The following is an 18,598-nucleotide window of genomic DNA, read 5'->3' on the forward strand; positions in this document are numbered from 1 at the left end:
CTGCTCCACTTAAAAATAACAGTATGCTATGGGGTTCCCAGTAAATGAACATATAATGTATAGGCCTAAAAAGTGAAATCTGGAATATTTAAACAAGCTACCCTATATGTCTAGATTTTGACAATTAAAAAGTAGTATCATCAATTCTAAAATAGGAATAACAACCATACGGAAAAAAGCAGCGTAACAGAAAAAAAAAAATTATCACTTGCATTTAATTTTTTTTCTACTGCATTCAGCTTCTATGTGTTTATTCAACTATGGTCAAGGCACAAAGCCTGAATATTTTATTATGAACTAATTGGCTGCCAATTTGGGTCAACCTGGAGAAAGGGTGACAAACAGTTCGTTTTCCTTTTGTTGCCTTCAATATCTCCCCAAAAAATGGAAGGTGGGGGAATGGCATACTCTAAGAGAATTATTTTCTTCTCTTTTGGAGCCCAGTTTCCTACCAGACAACTCAGAGCTCTCCTGAAGTTTTCTTGGAGTCAGCCACCCTAAATGACTGAAAATTAAGTTCCTTCTGGTTATAGGAAGGAAGCAGGGAGTCAGGAAAGCTCCCTCTGTGATGTCCTAGTTAAGTCATTTAACTTTTCTTTACAAGCAAAGTTCACTTTTGGCTGTTGACAGCACAAAATTGGCCAGGTTACTCTTAACTGTGAAAATACACAGCTGAGTAATGCCCATGAAGACTACTCCCTCAAGGGCGCTAACAATTATAATCATTGCAGTCAGTTTTCTCTCGCAGGGAAATCCTGTTAGAAAACGTAATTTTTAAGGACAAAAACGCGACGTGGAAGCTGGCACACGAACGCTGAGAAAGTGAAAGAGGTTCTAAGGAAAGAGAAAAATACACTCTTTTGCCTAAGAATTACCCTCTTACGAGGAAAAACTATTCGGAAACTTCCAAACTCAGGTTGAAGGCGTGTTGAAGAGAGCGGGTACAGGGGCGTATATATCCTTTGCTCCGGGCGAATCCAGCGACCCCTAGGAGTACTCCCAAAGGTTTGGTGGTTTCCAAAAAGAGTTCCCGGGACTCGGTCACCTTCTCCTCACCTGAGGCACGAAGACTTCTCAGTCGGCCTCCAACTTGGGCCAGTGACTACCACTACGCTGCAGGAGAACCTGAATTTGCCGCACGTCTAGGTCCTACCCCTGGGGGAAACTTGCAAGGACGGACAGCTTGGGTCCACGTCCGCCCCGGCAACTTACGACCTTCTGCCTTTCGTTCCGCTGCTTCCAGCCTCGGCTGCCAAAAGGTCCTGCTGGCGCTGGGATTTCCAAAGGACTTCCCTGGGGGAAATAAATAAGACCTCACTATTGCCATGTTTAAACTCACTTCTACTTTTTTCATTTTTTTATTTTCATTTTTTGGTCTGAAACAACTTTCAATCTAACTTTTCATTTATCTTTATCTCTTCGGTTTACAATGAATGTATATCAAATTTGTGTTCTGGTTAAACTGGTTTTTTTCTTACTAAAAGTGGGAATTTCTGTCTCATTAGCTCTATGTTTAGAAATTACAAGTAGCAAGATGGCACAGTGGTAGCATTGATTGTAATGTCAAAATCTCTGCTTGAAACAAATATGCAATTCCTTTAAAATACAGACCTCATCATCTGAACACTGCTAAATGGTAAATGTGTAACACTGAATGTGAAATCTAAAGTACTTGGATTAGGTGTGAAAACATCTGTGGCACTAATAAACCTTATACAATCTGTGTGTCAAAAAAGACAAAATTTAAAACACTTCTATTCTTCACCAATGATCCATGCAATTTTACAAGCAACTGGCAAAATATACATGTTTTCAAACTGGATTAAGATAGTCTCTTAATGTCACTTAACCCAGAAAGTATTTCAGAGACAAATGACTCGATTCTGAATTTCTTTGCCTGCATAGTTCAAAACAAAATTTTGTGTCAGTGATTTTCTGAAAACTTCAGTTTTCTCTCAGAAAAATGAAGATAACAGTACCTACGTCTCATGGGCTGTTTTGAGAATTAAATGAGAGGCCGTATGTAAAGTGACTAATAAAATACCTGGGAAGTCATAAGGTAAAGTACTATACAATGAGTGCTTATTGGAAATAAAATAAAGGTATCTTGATTTTATTACCAATCCCAGCAGCACACAAATAACCATTTCATTAGCTAAGATACACATAATACAGCCAAATATAAGTAGTAGCTTTATTGATCCTCTGCCTAGTGATCAGAAACAATCATATGGCATGCACATATAAAATACACAATACTCCTGATTTTCCTCAACAGGAAATAGATGTCCACAATATGGCGGTTTCCATATATTGTTGCATTTATAATACTCTGCATGGGTATGAGTCATCCTATTTATAAAGTGATACTGAATCAACAGAATATAAGCTCCAAGAGGGAAGAGTTTGATTCTATTGTATACTACTGTGTGTCTAAAATCTGAATAAATATTGAACGGATACAATAACGGAAATATAAAGAACAACAATGAAATTCAGATACTACTATTAAAAATAACCTGCCAAATAACGATGTTATTTTAGCAAACATACTTCCCATTTGTTCCAGTTATTTTCTCTCTTTTCAAAGTGTATGTTCTGAAATAATACCTACAACCTGAGACTTAAAAAAAATCACTTCACCTAATAACAAACCAAGCCAAAATCTTTAAATAAATTTATTTTGTTATGCCATCATTAGAGAATGTAAAAACCAACCAAAAAGCATATAATAGTTTCACAGTCAGTACTAATGGGAGTAAGCTTGGAAGTCCTGAGAAATGAAGCCTGAGGCCTCAACCCAAAAGATCTCCAATTAATTCAGCTAAAGAGACCCCACATTTTGGCCCAAAGGAATGTGTCTAGAAGAAACACGTCCCTACAACTTCTTGGAGGCCTCGCTACTCCGAGAAAAGAAAAGAAACACCCAGAACCCATTAATCCACACCCAAACTCCACCTCTCCCCCTAGCAGAGGGCATAGGCTAACCCCTGCCAGCACCAGTCTCACTCACACCCTGAACTCTGGGACCAGGCCCGGCACCCGCCGGTCCAGAGGTGGCCTGATGATCTCAGGTGGCTGCCTCCCACCAGCAGTTCCGGCCTAGCCCCGCCCACCTAGGCCACCGCCTCCGGAAACGGCCGCGCGCGTTGCCACGGTGACGAGCAAGCGAGGCCGCTGCCCCTGCGCCGCGAGGCTGAGCTTCTTGGCGTCAAGCTACCGCGAGTCGTGACAGCGTCCGACGTGATGACATCACAAGGGCGGCGGCCAATGAAACGAGGCGCTGAGGAAGCTGGCTTGGGTTTGAATATTGTGGTTGAGTCTGAAGCGCCGGGAGGCGGACATTTAAGTAAAGTGGTTGCAGGAACCTCGCCTGGTCCTGAGGTGAGTGAGAGGCACGGAAAGGTAAAACTGGTTTCTGGGACACTCCTTTTGATGACCTGTCTCATTGGTAACGGAGGTCCTGCCGCTTCAGGTCTAGAAGACCAGGTGGGTTTCTTGACAGACACGGAACGGTTGAGGTGTGGCGGGGAGTCAAGGTCCCTGGGGACAAAGTGAAAGGAAAAAGGGATTCGAGAACCTGCTGAGAGCATAGCTCTGCTTGATCGTAACCCTCGACTGGTCAGCTGGAAGGGCAGGGATCTCCTTCCTTAAATTCTGAGAGGAAGTCGTAAGTTTTAAAGGGTATCTTGGCCCCTTTCCCAGACCTTGGCAGAGAACTTTAACTGTCCAGCGTCTTGCAGTGTGAACTTTTTTTCCGGACTCCAAATTCGGAGTGTTTTGTTTCATACGCACACGTAAGCGCACCCCTGGGCTTACCTTTCAAACGAGGAGCTTTTGTTCATCACCTCATAAAACTTTTGTCTGACGAGCTTCAACTCTTAGCTTTGCACTGGTTAGCCGGGAACGCCTCCCGAGCCCCAGTTGTAGGTAGCCATTCAAGGTAAGACCCGCTCTGACTGCCTAACGGGATTGCCGAGGATCAGATGAGATACGGAAGAAATACTGCTTGGCAAATTGTAAACACTGAGAATCCATCCTGTAGTCTGTTTTTGGTTTCTGCAGGACTCTTTTTTTTTTTCTTAGGATCTCATTAGTCACTCATTTACAGAGAAACCAAGACTTACTGCTGTTTACTATACGAAAAGAGATTATTTGACCAGAACGGACTAATTTTGTGGTATAACATATAGTTTAACTATGGAATAATTAGGTAGAAATTTAGGCACGCTACAGATTTTAATTGTGTCATTCCACCATATCGAGCCTCTTGTTTTGTTTTTGGAAGGTTTCTGTGAACTTTGGTACAGAGGACGTGAGATCCAATGACTAGATAATGCTTCTTATTAAGTTCATATTATTTTGTAAGAACTGTCTATTTCAGTAAACAAAGATCATCTACAAAGCACAATCACAAAGAAAAAAACTTTAAAGATTATCTGCCGTTAATAGTAGTAATTAATCTCCTCTTCAATTATTTATTTATTTATTTATTTATTCATTTATTTGAGACAAAGTCTCACTTTGTGGCCCAGGCTGGAGGGCAGTGGCGTGATCACAACTCACTGCAACCTCCACCTCCTGGGTTCAAGCATGCCTCAGCCTCCCTAATAGCAGGGATTACAGGCATTTTGCCACCACACTCGGCTGGTTTTTGTATCTTTGGTAGAGACGGGTTTCACTGTGTTGGCCAGGCTGGTCTCGAACTCCTGACCTCAAGCCATTCGCCCGCTTCAGCCTCCTAAAGTGCAGGAATTACAGGCATGAGGCATGGCACCTGGCTCTTTCTTTTCTATTATTGAAAAGTATTTACAAATGCATAACATTTTTATATTAAAAGCGCATCTTTTCTCATCATAGAAATACCCCAAATCAATTAAGGGACACAATAAAAGTGACTTTTTGCTGACAACTGTGAAAACTAAGATGAAAAAATAGCTCAGCTGTCAGTGCCGGCCTTCCCTCCAGTTAAACTTTTTATTCTTCCCTGATGGTTGTAAGTTAGTGGGAGTAGTGCCTCCAAGACTGATACTATTTCAGAGAAAGCTTTAAGATGGATAAAGACTGGATAGGTTTTAATAATAATGGATATTATTAAAATGGAAATAATACCTACCTTACATGGAAATAATACCTACCTTACATGATTGTTATAGGATTGAATGCAATGATGAATATCAAGTGTTTACCATAATGCCTTACACACAGAGTTTACATACTCAAGCGATAATGCTGAGTATCGTCTTCAATCCCATACAATGTCTGTTGAATCTGAATCTAATTCAGGTTTGAATTTGTATTTAATAAATCATTACCGTCACTTTACTTATGTATCATTGTTTGAAAGCATTCTCTTCTGATTCCAGTAGAACCTAGTTGTTAAGAACATGGACTTTGGATTTGTACCCAGTAAGGAGTTTGTGTTTTATTCTTCTGGTGAGAAGTCATTGGAGACTTTAGAGCAGGTGAATGCCATTGATGCATAACATGATCTGAATGCTTTTGATGAAGGTATCAGTGAATACAATGAATTAAATAAAATTTATTATAGTACTTTCATAAAATTAGGGGTGAATCTTTAACTTAATTGGCTTATGTTTGACATTTGGTTCCCCACTTGTTAACGTCATCTTGGAAAAGTTACTTATCCTAAGACTAAGTTTTTGTTTTTGTAAAATGGAAATAATACTAGAACCTACCTTACGTGATTATTATAGGATTGAATGCAATGATGAATGTCAAGTGTTTACCATAATGCCTTACACATAGAGTGCACATACTCAAGTGATAAGCATTGGTGTTCATTATTAATAATTATCACCATATCAACCTAATCTAAACATTGTTATATAAAAGCATACTTACTGAGAATGGCCACTGTGTGATGTCTGACAAGTACAGAGAAATCATAATCAGCTTTAACATTCATTCAGGAGCTCCTCCTGTGCCAGGCCCTAAGGTTTCTATCAAAAGTAAGCAAATATAAGAGAGTAGTACCAGAAGCTGACTTTTGGGGGAAATGGAGAGATTTTGATCAAAGGGTATACTTTAAGTTATAAGATAAATAAGTCCATGGCATTTAATGTACAGTATGAATGGCAATAGATGTATTAATTGTGATAATCGTTACATAGAGTATAAGAATATGAGATCATCATATTGTACATCTTGATTATATACAATCTTTGCCAATTAAATATTTTAAAATTTCTAAAATAAGCAATATATATATTTTTAACTTCTGTAAGAAAATTTCTGAGGGTTATATATTTGCATCAGGGAGAGTAGTGATTAAGTACTTGACCTTTAGATTCAGTCAGTCTGAGTTCATATCTTATGTCATGTGCTTCCTCAGTTGTGTGACTTTAGCCAGTTAATTTCTTTGTACTACACTTTCTCTCAATGAAATAGGAGTGACAGTACAGTGTTTATGTCATACGGTTGTTATGAGGATTTAATTAGAGATTGTCAATTGTTTAGCACATTTCTATTTGTGGGATACTAGCTCAATAGAAAATACAACTTATTGTTACTAAATGAACTGCTGCAATTAAGATAAATTCTAATAGCGGGTATTGTTGTTTGTCTGTTTTGAAATAAAAATACCTAGACCTTGTTTAAAATTTAAACAGTACAAAAGAGTATGAAATGGAAAATAAGCCTGTCTCTAACTCAAACCTTCATATTTCCCCTTCATGGGGAAAATGGTATTATCAATTTCTTGTGTTACCCTTCTGGGAATGACCACACATACATATATATATCTTTAAAAAATACAAATGGTAACATGCTATAAGTCTAGTAAATCTGTATTAGTTTATTCATTCATTTGTTCAACAAGTATATATTGGGTCCTAAACATTTGGCGAGCGGTGTTCTAGGTGCTGGGGTGCAGATGAGCTTCATGCTCTCTCAGTGCTTACATTCTAGAAGGAAAACAAGCAATAAATATGTAACCAGATAATATATACTTTCCAGTTAGTACTAAATTTAAGGAAGAAAAATAAACCTGGAAAGGGATAGGAGAGGCAAAGGCAGGGTGACACTTGTATAGATTATTTAGGGAAAGCCTCTGTAAAGTGGTATTTAAACAGAGACCTGAATAATGAAGTGAGGAATTACCATTTGCAAATATCTGGAGGTAGAACCTGCTAATAAGCAAAAATGCAAAAGCCAGGAGGCCAAAACAAGAGTGAAGTCTTTTAGGAATGCTAAGAAAGTCATTGCAGCTAAAGCAGAATAATTAAGTGGGGAGACAACAGTAGAAGTCATTGTCAGAGAGATAGACAGGGCCATATGTGGAATTCACAGGCTATGGTAAGGAGTTCGTATTTTATTCTTATGGTGAGAAGTCATTGCATAGTTTAGAGCAGGTAAATAACATGCAATACATGATCTGAATGCTTTTGAAGAAAGTATCAGTGCATACAATCAATGAATTAAATAAAATTTATTATTGTACTTACATATAATTAGGGGTGAATCTTTAATCTGGGATGAGCACTAGCTGTATATGTTATAAGTTAAAGATTGATGGCTGGGCACGGTGGCTCATGCCTGTAATCCTAGCACTTTGGGAGGCCGAGGTGGGCGGATCTCCTGGGGTCAGGAGTTCAAGACCAGCCTGACCAACATAGAGAAACCCCATCTCTACTAAAAATACAAAAACTTAGCTGGGCGTGGTGGTGCATGCCTGTAATCCCAGCTACTTTGGAGGCTTAGGCAGGAGAATTGCTCGAACCCCAGCGGTGGAGGTTGCAATTAGCCAAGATTATGCCATTGCACTCCAGCCTGGGCAACATGAGTGAAACTCTGTCTGAAAAAAAAAGAAAGATTGACCTGTTCACCTTTGTTTATTACCATGCAAATGTTGAGGAGAAATAGATTTTAATACCTCATTAAACACGGCAGAGGCATGAGCTGTTCTACATAAATGAATCTTCCAGAAAATTGAATATTAGCCTTGCTAAGTAATAAAGAATTTTAACCACACTCAATAATGGAAATAAAACATAATCTTCCCATTTCTTTAATTTTCTAAACAAGAAATTGGGAACATTATTTCTTACCTTCTTCTTTTTGATGCCTCAGGGTTCTCATTGTGATTGCCTGTTATTGTCAACTGTTGTACTCTAATATGTTATTTCTCTTGGAGATATACATTTTCTGTTTCCCTGAACTCTAAATAAGTAAATTGCTTTTTGGATTCTGTGAGTACTTTTGATAGTTTATTAATTCATTCATTGGCATATTTGAAAATTTACTATATACTAGACTCTCTACGAAAGACTTGGGATATAAAGTAAAAGCCCCATTAGCTGTCATTTCTTATTCTCATGTACCCTTTTCTAATCATGCACAATAATCATAAAATTTAGGAGCTGAAAAAAGACCTTACGTATCATATAATCTAACCCTTGCATTTTATACATTAGCAAGTGAAGACCCTTCCTTAGCCCCTTCATTCTTCTTTCTTGGTTACCCTACTCTCCCTAGACTAGACAAATATTTTTCTTCAGGTTGAGTATCAATTATATAAAATACTTGGGACCAGAAGTGTTTTTGAATTTTTAAGTTTTTTTTTTTTTTTTTTTTTTTTTAATTTTTGCATCATACTTACTGGTTGAGCATCTCTAACCTGAAAATCCGAAATGCTCTCAGGAGCATTTCCTTTTGAGTGTCATGTTGGTGCTCAAAAAGTTTTAGTTGGATTTTCAGATTTGGAATGCTCAACCTGATTATAATGAACAATGATGTTAGAAGCATTTGTCTTTCATGTTTTAGTTCAACCAATGAAATTCTATCAGTTTGCTCTTTTGATTCTGTTCAACAAATACCACTTAGGAGTAGATATGGCAAAATTGATCAGAGATTGTATTACTGTCTTTGGAACAGTTGTCTGAAAAGAATTTGTGAATCCACACATTCTTGCACAGATAACAATATTTAGACTCTTTTGCTGCTTCATATTAAACATTGTTAAGGAATTCACTCTCTGTGTGCCTTATTCAGAATCAACTAAATACTCGTTTCTTTTAGTCAGCCATCCTAGAAAACAAAGAAGGCACCACATAATAATACAGAAACAATGTTATTAATTTCTGCAAATGTAACTATATTTGAACATAGATTAATTTTTACATTTGATGATTCTGTTGACCTTAGGCATTTTTATTAAGAAAATATCACTTACTTGTTTTTAAAAGGTAGATAAATACATGCTACTTTAAAAATTAACATCAATGTCTTTGTTAAAATATGCAGCTAGTTGTGAAACAAAGTTATATTTGATATTATACTTAAACTCTGTTGACTGAAAGAGTCAAACTGTAAAATATATGAAGAGATTTATTCTGAACCAAATATGAGTGACCATGGTCCATGACATAGCCCTCAGGAGGTTTTGAGAGCATGTGCCCAATGTGGTTAGGGTACAGCTTGGTTTTATATATTTTAGAGATGCATGAGACATCAATTAAATACATTTAAGAAATACATTGGTTTGGTTCAGAAAGGTGGGACAACTCAAAGTGGGGGCTTTCAGGCTATACATAAATTTAAACATTTTCTGGTTGACAATTGGTTGAGTTTGTCTGAAGACCTGTGATTGATAGAAAGAAATGTTCAGGTTAAAGATAAAGGATTGTGGAGACCAAGTTTTATTCTGCAGAAGAAGCTCTCAGCAAACTTCAGAGAGAGAGCAGGTTGTAAAATGTTTCTCCTCAGAGCTAAATGGGTGCCTGGCTTTTAGTTGATCATCTACTGGATCTGCAAAGAAAGGAGGAAAACAAAGAGGAAAGGGGATGCTCTATAGAATGTGGATTCTTCCCACAAGATACTTTGTAGGGCAATTTCAGGGCGTGACAAGGAAATATATTTTGGGGGTTAAATATTTTTTCCTTGTCTCATAATGTTATGCCAGAGTCAGATTGAAAAGCAAGTCACAATATTCAGGGTCAAATAAAATGCATCTGATGAGAATCCATGGTTTGTAGAGCATGACTCCCCAGACCCTTTAGGTAGGAATTTAGGCAAAATGAAAAATCAGAGCTTAGTCCTCACTCTTTTAGGTAATTGTCCAAATTTCTCCCTGGAATGTTACCTAAATAATCCCCCCATTATAGTCTTATATAGCACTGTTAACCTTTTCCCTATAATAATACTTGTCACGGTTATACCTTTACATGTTTGTGTCAATATTTATTAATATCTGTTTTCCTCACTACTCAGTAAATAATAGAGCAAACACTTGTAGTACATACTCTGTACCAAGTGTTGTTCTAAGTGCTGAATCTTTACAACTTTGTGTGGTAGATACTGTTGTTAGTCTTACTTTACAGATGGGGAAACTGAGCCACAAGGAGGTTAAGTAACTTACTATCATAGTCAGTAAGTTATAGAGTGGGGATTTTAACCTAGGCTGCCTGACTCCAGCATGTAATAGTTGTAGTGAATTAGTTAACTAATTAATTAGGGAGGGATATCCTCCAGCCTTGAGATTCTAAGGTTTGTTTTGAAATAATCACTTAGTATTTTATGTTTACTTTGTTAACCCTTTTATTGATATATAATTTATCATTTAAAAATAGTGTATCTGTTAAAGTTAAAATGTTGTTGAATATTTCTTAAAGTTTTTAGAAATGTATATAAGAGATAGTTTTTGGTATCACAAGGAACATAGGGCCTTTAATAGACAGGGAGAGAAATGCTAAACATCCTCTAATAAACAGGGCAGCTCTAAACAAGGAAGAATTGTCCTACCCAAAGTGCTAGTCATGAGCCCATTGAAAAAAAACTCAAAGATGAGCTCAGTCTCTTTGGATGGAAGAAGCAGGAGTGGGGCAGATAGGAAGAGAATTGATATTTATCAAATATGTTAATACTTACTTCTTTTAGCCTTTGCAACAATCCTATGAGGTAACATCTCTTTTATACAAATAGAAACCTGAGATTCATGGGGTTAAGTAACTTGTCCAAGGTCATAAAAGTGAAATGTAGGTGCTTTGTGAGATTTTGCTAGACCAAAACTCAGGGATGTAGAACAGAGTAATAATTCACCTGGGACCTGACTGTTAGAATCCAAATGACCATCGCTTCCTGTTCAGTGTTCTATTTTTGGCTAAAGGCAAAGTCTTAAAAAGGCAAAGATATGTCTAGCATCTGCTGCTTTTAGATTCCTTTGGTTTTATTTGAATTCTGTCCAAAAGTATATGGTTAAGTGTTTTTGTGACACATTTTAGCTTTAATATTGCTGTTATTTCTCCCATTTAAAAAAATACAAACAAAACATCTTTTGACTCCTCCTCACCCCACCACTTTTCCTCTCACTCACACCATTTTTTCCTTCCTTTGGAATAGCCCTTTCTATATCCCTTGCCTCTGAGTCTTCTCCCTTCAAAATTTTTTTCCCACCACTGCCCCAAAATTGCTTTTCTCAGTGGCCTCTGTGTTACTAAATCCGATGGTATTTTTAGTAGATACAGTGTTTCACCATATTGGCTGCTCTCGAACTGGTCTTGAACTCCTGACCTCATGATCCACCCACCTCGGCCTCCCAAAGTGCTGGGATTACAGGTGTGAGCTACTGCATCCAGCCAGCAGTATTTAACATAATGGATCACTGTTTCCTCCTTGATTTAGGATTTTCCAAAAGTTTTTAAAGCTTAATACTGCATTAAGACTGAGAACAGCCTTTATTTTCTTATTTTCTTAGCTTCCACCTGCCCTGACATTTCCACCTGGGTGTCTGTCAAAACTCTGAGACTTAAGCTATCCAAAACTGAACTCCTGAACTGACCCTGCTTCAGCCTCAGTTATTTCCATCTCAGTTGGTGACTACTTTATTCTTCTGATACTCAAGCCAGAAACCTTGGAGTTATTCTTCAATCCTGTCTCTCTCTTTCACTCCACTTCTACATATCAGTAAATTCTGTCACTTTTACCCTCAGAATAAATCCGGAATCTGACCACTTACCACCTCTTTTGCCACTACCCTATTCTGAGATGACAGTCATCTTTTGTCTAAATTACTTCAATGGGCTAGTCTATTATATTATCTACATAGCAGTGAGGGTGATCAGATTATGTCACTCCTATGCACAAAACGACTTCCAATGGTTATTTGTCTTACTTAGAGTACGAGCCAAAGTTCTTTTAACGGTCTCCATTTCTCATTTCATGTCTTAGTACACTCTCCTTTGCTCACTCCATTCTAGCCAACATATAAAGCACCACTCTGGCGTGTTTCTCTCTGTGGGGAAATGCTTCCTACAATGTCTGTATGACTCACTCCCTCACCTCCTTCAAGCCCTTACTCAAATGTTGTTTTGGATGAATTTATTCTTTTTTGTCTCTTTTAATTTATAAATGACAAAAAAGATTGTGTAAGTTTATAGGGTACAATGTAATGTTTTGATACATGTGTACATAGTGGAATGAGCATATCACGCTAATTAACGTATCCATCACCTCACCTACCATTTCTTTGTTGTGAGAACATTTAAAATGTACTCCTAACAATTAACCATGGTCACCTTGCTATATAATAGATCACCAAAACTATTCCTCCTGTATAACTGAAACTTTGTACCCTTTGACTAACATTTCCCCTTTTCCCACCCACCCCACCCTCCTCAGCTTCTGGTAACCATTACTCTACTTCTCTGAGTTCAGATTTTTAGATTTTGCATATAAGTGAGATTATGTGATATTTGTCTTTTTGTGCCTGGCTTATTTTACTTATCATAACACCCTCTAGATTCATCCATGTTATCACAAGTGACAGAATTTTATTCTTCTTTAAGGCCGAATGGTATTCCATTGAGTGAATATACCACATTTTTTCAATCTCTTCATCTGTTGATGGGCACTTAGATTGTTTATGTAACTTAGCCATTGTGAATAGTCTTGTAGTGCACATGGCAGGGCAAACATGTCTTCAACATACTGATTTTAATTCCTTTGGATATGTACTCAGAAGTGGGATTGTAGTATCGTACTAAGTCTCTCACCTCCTTTTGGTCCTTACTCAGATCTTGTTGTTTTGGGGTGTTTGTTTTGTTTTGTAATTTTTTGGTTTGGGGGTCTTTAGATTCTAGATTATTTTCTTTATAGTTGAGACTTTCAAATTATTGATCTTTGTTACTTTACTTTTCCTTTTCACGTATGAAGCAGTCATAAAGTCAGACCATAATTTTTAAACCTGCTATCATTGGTTCCTTAAACTTGCATACAATTAGAAAGCAGAGACTAGAATCTATACTCAGAGACTAAGGTCTCTGAATACACCAAGGAGTCTGTGCCATCTCGATCACCTTCAGACCTGAGCTAGCTAATTGAATGCCTACTTGGAACTATTTTTTTTTTTTTTTAATATGGAACGCTTCATGAATTTGCGTGTCATCCTTGCACAGGGGCCTTCCATGCTATACTTGGAACTAATTTTAACCCTGTGGGCCTTTGAGGTGCAGGTAGAGACCAGCCTGTATGTATGACTTTCCACTGCCAAGGGGCTTGCAGCCAAGATCACTTTTACTAAAAATAATTCACGAGCCAAGGCTCTCCAATCATACCTTGATATGGTTCCGAGAGATCTTTTTCTCTCCATTCCCAGGACCTAAGCTAAAATAGTGCTGGAGGGCTTGTGAAAATCAAATCTGGGTTTTAGCATAGCATATCTGTGTTTATATATGGTTCAGCTATAGTATTTGAGTTTAAGCCAAGTATCTTACTAATATTTCAAGTAAAGAGATTTTTATCATAGTTTTGTATATCTATGTGCCATTTAATTGTTTGTTTTAAGGTGGTAAAGTACATATGTATGTGTGTATATGTGTGTGTGTTTATATATACATATATTTTCCCCAGTGTTTACCAAGTGAGTGAAACAGAATTATTAATGCCTTTTTTGAATGAATATTACTTTCCAGTTATTTTGCATGAAAGTAAAACTGATATTAGAACTTTATTTTCTTTTTGAATTTCAGAGAAGTATTCAAGCATTTTTACAAATAGGAATCAAGATAATCAACAATGTCTGTCACTGAGGAAGACCTGTGCCACCATATGAAAGTAGTAGTTCGTGTACGTCCTGAAAACACAAAAGAAAAAGCAGCTGGATTTCATAAAGTGGTTCATGTTGTGGATAAACATATCCTAGTGTTTGATCCCAAACAAGAAGAAGTCAGTTTTTTCCATGGAAAGAAAACTACAAATCAAAATGTTATAAAGAGACAAAATAAAGATCTTAAATTTGTATTTGACGCTGTTTTTGATGAAACTTCAACTCAGTCAGAAGTTTTTGAACACACTACTAAGCCAATTCTTCATAGTTTTTTGAATGGATATAATTGCACAGGTATTTGTTTCAATTTGGAATTTAATTTCTCTATCTGCTTTCACTTTACATTAGGAGGGACATCTACTTGACCCTTCTAAATATAATCAAATTTAAGGCACTTGTATGCTAAAAATTCTTAAGAAATTCAATAGGTTTGAACTGTAAATAGAGACTTTCTTTGAAAGTTAGTTACCATAAATAACGTATTTATCATTTGTGAACCTTTCTCTTCCAGGGTTTTACGATAGCCCCTATAGACAGTGTGTCCTTTCAGTTCCCCATGTTATTAAACCACATGCTTATTGAAATTAACATCAGTTTTCTCACAATTTGTATTTATAACTTTTCCTACAGCTTACTTAAATAATTATCTATCCCTGGAGAGTAGTCAGACATTTCTGAACATTTGACAGTTTCTTTACAGCAGTTTTTCTTCATGGTACACTGAAATAAAAGTGTTTAAGTTGATGAAGAATAGGAGGAGATTGAGGATCAAAAAACTACCTGTCAGGTACTATACTCCTTACCTGGGTGATGAAAAAATCTGTACACAAAACCCCACAGCATGCAATTTACCCATGTAACAAACATACACTTTACCCCCAAATGTAAAATAAAAATTGGAAAGGCAGATAAAAGTGTTAAGATCTTATGTTAATTTAGTATCTCATGCTATTTAGCCCATCATTAGCCCAAGAGGCATCTTTAGTGGTTTTTTGGCCTTTCAAGAAAGCCATGTTGATTTCCAAAAAAAAAAAAACGAAAGAAAGAAAAAAGAGAGAGATACCCAAAATGGCCAGTTATTCAGTGCTTATCAGGCACTAAACACCATTTTATTTTTGTAATCATTAGTATTTATGACATTTTCCCCAAGACAGCTCACAACTATAACATATTTCATTGTCTTTCCTTGATTCATTTTAGTTTTATCATGGAAGACATACCCTCTTGGTCAAATAAGAATGGAGTATAGTTTATTGATTTGTACTGCTGTGATTTCCATTTTTAAGGAGATACTCTTTTTCTCATTCATAAAACTTCATGTCTCTAGAGATTTTGAAAATTTTTCCTAACTCAAAGAAAAAAACCAGAAGCTCTATCAAACTACTATTAAATTTTTCATTTCTTTTTGTCTTTCTTTATATTCTTACCCAGCTGTCTTAGAGCTTCCTCATATACCAGCTTAAATAAAATAGAACAAAGTAAAATATATACTATGTTAATTGATTATACTGAAAAGTATTTTTGTGTTTTGTTAACATTTGGTTTAGCAGACAGATTGAATTTATAAAAATATTATCAACCACTAATAATATAACTTACTGCCTTAACATTATTGTATTTGGTATTTACCATATGTAATTCACAGAGTGGATTTTTTTTTTTTTTTTTTTTTTTTGACAGAGTCTTGCTCTGTTTCTCAGGCTGGAGTGCACTGGTGCAATCACAGCTCACTGCAGCCTCAACCTGCTGGACTTCAGCTTAAGCAATCTTCCCATCTCTGCCTCCTGAGTAGCTGGACTACAGGCATGAACTACTACACTCAGCTAATTTTTTGAAATTTTTTGTGGACACGAGGTCTCACTATGTTGCCCAGGCTGGACTCAAGCAGTCCTCCCACCTTAGCTGTCCAAACTACTGGGATTGTAGGGATGAGCCACGGAGACTGGCCCATAGAGTAGATTTTTTTAAAAATACATTTGAAGAAACACATGATTTTCTTGTACTGAACAGAATCTTAAAAACAAATTAATTTACCTTAAACAAGAATTTAAAAAGGAATTTTATAAATGGCATCTATCTGGTAATATTTAAGTACCTGCTTTGTGGCAAGTGATTTGCTAGGTGCCAAGGATACATGGCCTCTGCCTTGGTGGCTCACACGGTTGGAAATACAGTGTGATACATGCCAGAAGAGAGGAATGTGGATACGCAGCATATACTGAGGGCTGAAGTAAAAGAGTGGATGTGTCTGCCTAGAACAATGAGGGAAGGCAGAGAAAAATGATATTTGTGCTGAGCATTTTAGAAACAGGTAGAAGTATTCCAGCTGGATCAAGTTGAGGGACTCCTTAGAACAAAGACAACAGAGTAGAAAGGAGCAGAAAATGGTGAGAATATTGAATAATTAAATATCCCTAGATTATAGCAAGGAAGAAGTAGGCTGGTGAAATAAGCAGGTACCCTCTGAATGCTTTATAATATTCCAACGTGAGGAATTTGAACTTTCTTTAAACCTGGAACAATTAAGAAGGTTTAATGTGTTGAGATTTCTTTTTCATAAATATGACTGTAAATTCCAAAGGATAAAGAAGATGGAAGATGAATGACTAATCAGTGGGAATATTTTAAGATTGCTTTGAAAGAGTCGTCATTGGAGTGTGGGACTGGGAGTAGTGATACCATTCATCAGAATAAAGAATATAGGAATAAGAGCAGATTTGTGGTAAAAATTCCCAGGTTTTGAGGATATGACTAAATAATTTTGGATTTATAGGGTTTAAAGATACTGTTCATGATATCCAGATGAAACTATCCACTAGATAATTAGATATAATAGTGTTACTTGTCATAACAAAGAGTTTTGATTCCTTTTCTTAAAAACTCAGTACTTGCCTATGGTGCCACTGGTGCTGGGAAGACCCATACCATGCTAGGATCAGCTGATGAACCTGGAGTGATGTATCTAACAATGTTACACCTTTACAAATGCATGGATGAGATTAAAGAAGAGAAAATATGTAGTACTGCAGTTTCGTATCTGGAGGTAAGTTGGCAATTTAGTCAATAGTTTTGAGAAATCATTGACGTGGTTCATTAAAATGATTTTATTATATGAGTTTTCCCATGAACTTATAAAATTATTAAAATTCCTTGTCTTGAATATTTGTTATGCATCTTTTTCTGTTAAGTTTCTTTTTTTTTTTTAATTTTGGCAAAATTTCAGACTTACAGAGAAGTTTCAAGAATAGTACAAAGAACCTCCAGATACCCTTCACATAGAAAACCCACATGTTAACATTTTACTGCATTTGCTTTCTATGTGTGTGTATACATTTCTTTCTTTCAGAGCTAAGTTGCAGACTTCTAAAAACAGAATATTCTTTTAAGTAACTGCTAAATAGGTACCCAAATCAGGAAATTAGCAATGATACAATATAGTTATCTGTAGATCTTAGTGAGATTTTGCTAGTTATTTCATTAATATTCTTTATTGTAAAATAAAATTTCATTCGGTTGTTATATCTCTTTAGTCTCCTTAATCTGTAATTTTTATGTGTTTGTTTGCCTTTTATGACACTGCCATAAAAATCCTCAGTTTGGATTTGTCATGATTAGATACAGATTATGCGCTGACAGTAACACAAGCAAAGTGATGTTGACTTCTTACTACGTCATAAAAGGCTTACACGGTTGATTAGTTCTTATACTGGAATGTTAACTTTCATGAGTTTTATTATGCTAATATCTGTAGGGTTTCTCCACTTTGAAGATACTGTTTTACCATTTATAATTAGTAAGTGCTATGTATGTAGACAATGTAAGTATCCCTAACTACTCAAATTTTCATCTATCGGTATTAGCGTCCACTGTTGATTGGTGACTGAATCAATTACTATTATGATAGTGGTAGGTGATGGTAATTTTTAAATTCCATCATTTCTTGTACATTTCTTTATTGGCTTTCTACTATAAGGAAGAGTTTTTCCTTTATTATATCATCCTCATGCACTTTTACTTTATTCAATAGTATAATCTCTTTCTGTAATCATTTTTTGTATGTTCAAATTGTGCAAGATTTGGCCAGTTGAGGCTCCTTCATGTTGTCTCTTGTGTCCTTTTGAAATACCCCATCATTTTTCTTTGAGGCCTTCTACTCTCTTAATATTCAATAAGTGGCAGACGCTCTTAACTTTGCATTCAGATAGTGTTTTAGAAACGAGTACAGAAACATAAAAACCCTGATTTCACTGCCTATTCATTTCTGGTTCCAGAAAATTTCTCTTATTAACATCTTATAGTTTGGTCCCTACTGAGAGTTTCTTCCAAAGATTGATTAAAATCATATATGTTGTGAAAATGTCTTCATTAGAACTTAAAGATAAAAAAGAAGCAAAATTCATTTTTTTAGTTAAGTATGGAAATAATTGTTCTGAACTCAATTAGAAAAAGATGGTGGCGGCATTCATTATTTTTTCCTTAGATCCTTTTTATAACTGGGAGAATTTTGAAGTTCGGTTATTTTCACAATTTTTATTT

General features: G+C 36.3%; 2 protein-coding genes across 11 annotated transcripts in view; one reads left to right on the forward strand and one right to left on the reverse strand.

Annotated features, from left to right (window-relative positions):
- METTL15 (methyltransferase 15, mitochondrial 12S rRNA N4-cytidine) overlaps positions 1-3,080 on the reverse strand; it is a 308,377-nt gene extending 305,297 nt beyond the window's left edge. For 7 of the 8 annotated variants that reach the window (XR_010338340.1, XR_010338341.1, XR_010338342.1 and 4 more), the window contains exons 1-2: positions 3,014-3,080; positions 1,057-1,293 (exon numbers count right to left, since the gene is read on the reverse strand). The gene's annotated coding sequence lies outside the window, so the exon portion shown is untranslated. The other variant, XM_012452254.2, reaches the window with a different exon arrangement.
- A 216-nt stretch (positions 3,081-3,296) lies between these two features.
- Positions 3,297-18,598, forward strand: part of KIF18A (kinesin family member 18A) — an 85,007-nt gene continuing 69,705 nt past the window's right edge. For 2 of the 3 annotated variants that reach the window (XM_012452247.2, XM_012452249.2), the window contains exons 1-3: positions 3,297-3,384; positions 13,986-14,356; positions 16,948-17,105. In XM_012452247.2, the coding sequence (XP_012307670.1) occupies positions 14,032-14,356; positions 16,948-17,105 (483 nt within the window). In that variant the 5' untranslated portion in view covers positions 3,297-3,384; positions 13,986-14,031. The other variant, XM_012452248.2, reaches the window with a different exon arrangement.

This window comes from Aotus nancymaae, unplaced genomic scaffold (assembly GCF_030222135.1).
Source record: "Aotus nancymaae isolate 86718 unplaced genomic scaffold, 86718_ANA_hifiasm-v0.15.2.pri h1tg000059l, whole genome shotgun sequence".
In the NCBI taxonomy this organism is placed as follows: domain Eukaryota; kingdom Metazoa; phylum Chordata; class Mammalia; order Primates; family Aotidae; genus Aotus; species Aotus nancymaae.